The 7,347-nt window shown below is 43.8% G+C and overlaps 1 protein-coding gene across 1 annotated transcript in view; it reads left to right on the forward strand.

Moving 5' to 3' along the window:
- The window catches only part of LOC115298209 (L-threonine 3-dehydrogenase, mitochondrial), an 18,498-nt gene extending 15,151 nt beyond the window's left edge, over positions 1-3,347 (forward strand). The window contains exons 7-9 of the mRNA XM_029946711.1: positions 272-362; positions 1,999-2,268; positions 2,846-3,347. Coding sequence (XP_029802571.1) covers positions 272-362; positions 1,999-2,268; positions 2,846-2,976 — 492 coding nt within the window. The 3' untranslated portion in view covers positions 2,977-3,347. The remainder of the gene's footprint in view (positions 1-271; positions 363-1,998; positions 2,269-2,845) is intronic.
- Positions 3,348-7,347: the final 4,000 nt, after the last annotated feature.

Here is a 7,347-nt window from a genome sequence, read left to right on the forward strand (position 1 = left end):
GAAATCCCTAGAGTGGCAGACTGATTCATTAATAGGTTAATAGGTCACCAGAGTGATGATATTTTGAAGATTAAAACCTCAGGATTATTTATTAAAGAAAAATGAGTGACTCTTAAGACAGTCTCCTTTCCCTTAGGAATATTTTAATAGAACTGCATGGAAAGAACTTTCACCAAAAAAAAGCTTTTTTTGTTTTTTGGTGGGTTTTTTTTCACTTTGTTCTATCTAAATTAAAAGATTGGTTTTAAAGTAGTTTTTCTCTTTTCTATAGTATTATCATTACCGGTATGGGTTAGATTTCCGATGCCTGAGATACCCTGGAATCATCTCTGCAGACTCCCAGCCTGGTGGAGGAACTACTGGTAAGTGTAGTTTCCTGTTTCTGTCCCACATAAGATGGGCTTTATTTCTTTCCTTTTTTATTTTTAACGTTTATTTGTTTTTGAGAGAGAGAGAGAGAGACAGAGCATGAGCAGGGGACAGACAGAGAGAGAGGGAGACACAGAATTGGAAGCAGGCTCCAGGCTCTGAGCTGTCAGCACACAGCCCGATGCAGGGCTCAAACTCACAGACCATGACATGACGACCTGAGCCAAAGTTGGACGCTCAACTGACTGAGCCACTCAGGCGCCCCAAGATGGGCTTTCTTAGTGCTGTGAAGAGGTGAGGGACCGGCCATCTTTTTAGCCGTGTGCTGACAGAGGTCCTGCTTCCCTTCTGGGAGGTGCATCTGAGAAGTTCACGGAATCCTACTGACTTGAACTTGTCGAAGGGCAGCTCGTGCTGCTGCTGCAAATCCAGCTCAGGATTGGCCACCCACAGTGCTGGAATCCGATAGTGTTTGAAGACATATTTGTTACCCGCAATGTAGGAAGACACCAAATAGGAAATAGCCTCTTCTTTTTTTTTTAAATCCAGCCTTTGTTTCTTCATGCAAGAGAGTTTAATGTTCATTTATTTATTTTTGATAAAGAGCATGCGAGCAAGAGAGGGGCAGAGAGTGAGGGAGTCAGAATCTGAAGCAGTGCCGACAGCTCAGAGCTCGATGTGGGGCTCAAACTTAGGACTGTGAGATCGTTACCTGAGCAGAGTCAGATGCTTAACTGACTGAGCCACCCAAGTGCCCCGAGAGCTTTGTTTCTTAATGCAGAAAATGGACTGTATGCATTGCATATTTTAGTTTATTTGTTATGATTTTTTAAAAATTTTAGAGTTAGGATAATGTGCAATATTGGTTTCAGGAGTAGATGCATTGCATATTTTAAAAGGAGCATATGTATTATTCTTCTTAATTTGGACTCAAGCATGCATTATATTCAGTAACCCCCATATGAGGGGCCTGAGAAACAATACATTTTTTTTAATGTTTTATTTATTTTTGAGAGAGAGAGCATGAGCAGGGGAGGGTCAGAGAGAGAGGGAGACACAGAATCTGAAGTAGGCTCCAGGCTCTGAGCCAGCTGTCAGCACAGAGCCTGATGTGGGGCTTGAACCACGAACTGTGAGATCATGACATGAGCCGAAGTCGGACGCTCAACCGACTGAGCCACCCAGACGCCCCAACAATAATTTTTTTAATGTTTATTTTTGAGAGAGAGACAGAGCATGAGTGAGGGAGGGGCAGAGAGAGAGGGAGGCAAGGAATCTGAAGCAGGCTTCAGGCTCTGAGCTGTCAGCACAGAGCCCTACATGGGGCACAAACTCACAAACTGTGAGATCACGACCTGAGCTGCAGTCGGAGGCTCAACCAACTGAGCCACCCAGGCTCCCCTATTGTCATTTTAAAAGGGAGTAATATTTTTTTTAATTCTCAGTTAATTTCTGGTGCTGTAGATAGTGATGTAACTCCCACTGAAGACCTCTTAGAGGAGGTCCTCAGTGTTGTTTAAGAGCATAAAGGAGTTCTTAGACTAAGGCCTTTGAGAACCATGGCCCTAATGCAAGAGGTTCATTTGCTCTTTTGTTATAAGAAGACCCACAGACAGGATTCTCTTTCAGACTATGCAGTCCGGATCTTCCACGATGCTATAAAGAATGGCAAATTTGAGTGCAACCTGAAATCCAGCACGCGGCTCCCGATGATGTACATTGATGACTGCCTGAGGGCCACCCTGGAAGTCATGGAGGCCCCAGCAGAGTCCCTTTCCATGAGGACCTACAATGTCAATGCCATGAGCTTCACCCCTGAGGACCTGGCCCAGGAACTTCTCAAGCACATACCAGAATTCCAGATCACGTACAACGTGGATTCTGTTCGACAGGCCATAGGTTGGTACATTATTGCAAACCCCATGAAAACTAAAGTTAAGCTTTAGTCTGTGCTGAGAGTCTCTTTAGGACACAAAGCACGGAGGCTAAGGATGGTCCTGGCACCTCCTGCAGAAGGAGCTGCTGTTGAGCCAACAGATGCTGTAGTTTGGGGGAAATGGTATCCCAAGATGTTGGACTAGTTCTATTCCAAATAAACAGCTTATCAGCATTTCACCATTTTATATTTAAAACAAGCAGACAGCATAAGAAAACATCCCTGGGATTTCCAATGCTGTGACAGCCACTGTGGCCCTGGAGCATTGTTTTAAGATTCCTGCCTTCCAACTTCGGGTCAGATTTTCATAGTGCATCTCAACTCACAGAGCCTGACAGGAGGCATGTAAGAGAATCTTCTATTCTAAGAGAGGGGCTGTGTCTGCACATAATGGCCGCTCTGGTCTGCCCAAAGGAGGGATTTCAAAGAGTGGATTTCTTTGGTGGTACCTTGTACAGTAGACCTTCCTATAAAATGTTCTAGACCTTTTTGCAAATCTAGAGCCTGAGTAACAAGCTTCTCTTCCATGTCTTTTCCTAGCGGATAGTTGGCCGATGAACTTCGATGACAGCAATGCTCGGAAGGACTGGGGGTGGAAGCACGACTTTGACCTTCCAGAGCTGGTGACGACGATGTTGAACTCTGATACCAGAGTTGCGCAGGCTAACTGAGGGAATCTTGACGGAGAGCTCCTGTGTCCTGGACAGCTGTCAAGGGAAATCCACAACAGCCCCCAGGTTACAGACCCTGAGGAACCTGGATTATGAGGGGGGGAAGGACTAATTGGAGGACATTTTGGCAGTTCATATTGAATTGCCAGATTGGAGAATCAACCTGGCTTTTGCATTTTCAAAGTACTGTACCTTTGGTGGTAGGACTTCTCAATCTTTGCTGTTTGCCTAAACTTGCCCAAACACACATATCACAGAATGAAGACTTAAGTCATCATACTCTCCATTTAGTTAATTAAGATGGAGTGACCATTTGAAAGAAGGGGGAAATATGTGATGTCTGTCTTTAATTAAATTTAATTTTCGTATCACTCCTAAGACTCCATTATTCTCTTGACTAGAGACCAAAGATTGCATTTTAAAGACTATCCAAGAGGATCTCCTAATTTATATACTTTACTGTCCCAACAAGACATAAAAAATGTTTGATATATAATCCCATGTTCATAATATACAAGAGATTTTTGATATTTCTTCAACAATTATCACTTCTAACTTATTTTTCCATTAAAAAAAACCTGCCTATAGGAAATTAGGAATGTCAAAGATGATCTAATAATGGGTAGCACCTCCTACTTTAATTACCTTCCCAGTTGTGAGCTAAGTGTTTTTTTTTCTTAAGCTTATTTATTTTTGAGAGAGAGAGCGTGAGCAGGGGAGGGGCAGAGAGAGAGGGAGACACAGAATCCAAAGCAGGCTCCGGGTTCTGAGCTGTCAGCACAGAACCTGATGTGGGGCTTGAACTCATGAACTGTGAGGTCATGACCTGAGCCGAAGTTGTATGTTTAACCGACTGAGCCCCCCGGGCACCCCCTGAGCTAAGTGTTGGTTACCAGGGTTGTAATTCTCCTACTTGGCCATGTCAGTCTCCCTGAGGAGCATCTCTCAATACTCAGGTTTCTGGGCCCCCTCCTTTCAGATGGACTCAACAGATGGGGGTGAGAATCATGAAGGGCCACGGGGTATTCTGTTCCAGCTGTGGCCCACTGGCCAGGTCCAAACACCATTTTCTAAAGAGAACTTTTCTTATGACAGCCTTTGTAATATACACTTAGGCTGAACTTTCAGAAGACCTGCTCTATACCCTCTGAAGCAATTCCCATGTAAATATATTCAGACTGACTTTTTTCCAGCTACCTGGGGATACCTGTGGAATCACTGGAGAGTGAAACTGTGCAGATTTACCATGAGCATATTGGACAATAACTGTCATGGACTAAAAGGCATTTCTATTATGGGCTTATGTTTTGTACATGGAAATTTTTTTTAATGTTTATTTTTGAGAGAGAGGCAGAGAATGAGGGAGATGCAGAATCTGAAGCAAATTCCAGGCTCTGAGCTGTCTGCACAGAGCCTAATGTGGGGCTTGAACTGAGATTGTGACCTGAGCCAAAGGCGGATGCTTAACAAACTGAGCTACCCAGGCTAAAAAATTGAATTATTTAATAGTTATTTTGGTATAGTTTTTTCCCTACTTAATATAATGAAGTTTATATTCGTGTGTATTATTTGTGATGAACACTCTTAGGATTGACCCTTAACTGTCCTATAGATCCTACCACAGTGGTAACTACTCATCACACTGTACATTACATCCCGAGTACTTCCCTTATCACTGGAAGTTTGTACCTTTTGACCACTTGCCTCCAATGTCCCCTTCTGCCATCCTCTACCTCTGGTGACCACCATTCTGACTGATTTCTTTTTCTATGAGGCTGGATGGGGTTTTTTCCACCACATGGTAACTGAGGTCATACAGTATTTGTCTCTGACTTATTTCACTTATTGTAATACCCTTAAGGTCCATCCATGTTACAAATGGTAACATTTTTTGTGGCTTTGTAATATTCCATTGTGTATGTATACCATAACTTCTTTATTCATGTATCTATTGATGGACACTTAGATGGCTTCCATGTCTTGGCTCTTGTGATGCTGCTGTGGACATGGGAGTGCAAGTGTGTTTTCAAGTGAGTGTTGGTTTATTTGGACCTATTCCCAGAAATGAAATTGCTGGATCATATGGTAGTTGTACTTTTAATTTTTGTGAGGATCCCGCATATGGTTTTCCATAGTGGCAGCACCAGTTTATGGTCCCACCAGGAGTGCATAAGGTGTCCCTTTTCTCCATGCCCTCGTCAGCATTTGTTATCTTTTGTCTTTTTGACAATGACTGCGCTAAGAGATGTGAGCTGATACCTCAGTGTTGAGTTTAATTTGCACTTCCCTAATGATGAGTGAGTGGGCACCTTTTTGTGTACTTGTTGGCCATCTGTATGTCTGCAGAGATGTCTATGTAGGTACTGTGCCCATTTTTGAATTGGGTTATTTGGTTTTTTGCTATTGAGTTGTAGGTGTTCCTTATATATTTTGGACATTAACCCATCAGATGTGTGTTTGAAGATATTTTTCCCATTCTGTAGGTTGCCTTTTCACATTGTCGATGGCTTCTTTTGCCGTGCAGAGCTAAAGAGTTTGATTTTTCTTTTTTTATCTTGTTGCTTGAGTTTTAGGTATCCCTGTCACATCCAAAAGAAGGAAATCACTATCAAGATGCAAGTCAAGGCTTTTCTGTTGGGAGGGGCCAGGAGGCTTCCCCAGCCTTGGCTATGAATTAACCCCCTGCCTGTATGTGTAAGCACAGGAATGCCTCATTCATGGGACTGGCTTTGCTCTGGGGGGCAATTAGCTCTGCCCACCTGCTTCTCACTTCAGCCACTGCTGGGCCACACAGCTTCCAGCTTCTGGTCAGATGGGACTGGAAGACACTCTCTACAGTGGGTGGGGCTGTGGTTCGATGCCTTGCCTGGGTGTGGGCACACCAGGCTCAAAGGCTGGCAAATTTTCTTGTTTGAGGATCTAGATCAGGCAGATCTATCTATGCCTCACCAAAGCCCTTAGAGTGCATCCCCAGCTTGGTTCTGCAGGTGAGCAAGGCTGCTGGTTGGGATTACTACTCAGGCGCTACAGGTATGAACTTGGTCTGCCAAACTCTGTGTGGTGTGTTGCAAGCTCCTCTGCCCTTCTGGCACAATCAAATTCCATGTGGCTGAGTGAGCTGCAGATTCCCCAGCAATCCCTGTGGTGCAAGGTTAGAGTAGAAGATCCTGCAAAGCGACCCACAATGCCGGGGGTGGCCGGTTGTTACCTTTGGGTTCTCTGCCTCCTGGATGAACCAAGAAGCTCAGGGGAGGCCTCTCTCTGCGTAGTGCTGCACTGGCCTGGGGGATGGACAGTGTGTTCAATGTGTAGTGGCTCCTCATACCTTTCTAATGCAGCATGTCTTGGTCTCTGTGGTGTGAGGTAGAGAAGAGGTGTGCTTCCTCCTCACCCCTCTGTTCTAGAATTCTCTCAGTGGCGTCTTGTTCTCGAAGAGTCATTAGTTCTTATGAGGGTGAGCAAAGTCAGGAACAGCCTATGTTGGCATCTTGGTGATGTCATCCAATTGAGTTTATAGTTCAGTGATTTTTCAGTATATTCAGAGTTGTTTAGCCATCACTGTAATGTTAGGCCATACCAACATCCCACAAAGAAATTGCCCATTAGCCCTCTCTACTTTAGGCAAGCGTGTCTTTACTTTCTGTGTCTTTGGATTTGCCTGTCCTGGATGCTTCACATAGGTGGAATCATACAATATGTGGTCTTTTTTGGAATGGCTTCCTTGATTTAGCATAAAGTTTTCCAAGTTCCTCCATGATGTAGCAAGTATCAAATTATTGTCAAATTATTATTGTTTCTGTACAACACCCAGTGCTCATCCCAACAAGTGCCCTCCTCAATACCCATCACCCACTTTCCCCTCTCTCCCCGTACCTCCCATCAACCCTCAGTTTATTCTCAGTATTTAAGAATCTCTTATGGTTTGCCTCTCTCCCTCTCTGTAACTTTTTTTCCCCTTTTCCTCTTCATGGTCTTCTGTTATGTTTCTCAAGATCCACATATGAGTGAGAACAGATGGTATCTGTCTTTCTCTGACTGACTTACTTCACTTAGCATGGAACCCTCAAGTTCCTCCACATTGCTACAAATGGCCAGATTTCATTCTTTCTCATTGCCAAGCAGTATTCCATTGTATAGATAAACCCCCTCTTTTTTTATCCATTTGTCAGTTGATGGAGTTTTAGGCTCTTTTCATAATTTGGCTATTGAAAATGCTGCTATAAACCCTGGTGTACATGTGCTCCTGTGAATCAGCACTCCTGTATCCCTTGGGTAAATTTCTAGCAGTGCTATTGCTGGGTCATTGGATAGTTCTATTTTTAGCATTTTGAGGAACTTCTCCATACTGTTTTATAGGGCAGCTGCACCAGT

This window comes from Suricata suricatta, chromosome 1 (assembly GCF_006229205.1).
Source record: "Suricata suricatta isolate VVHF042 chromosome 1, meerkat_22Aug2017_6uvM2_HiC, whole genome shotgun sequence".
NCBI lineage: Eukaryota > Metazoa > Chordata > Mammalia > Carnivora > Herpestidae > Suricata > Suricata suricatta.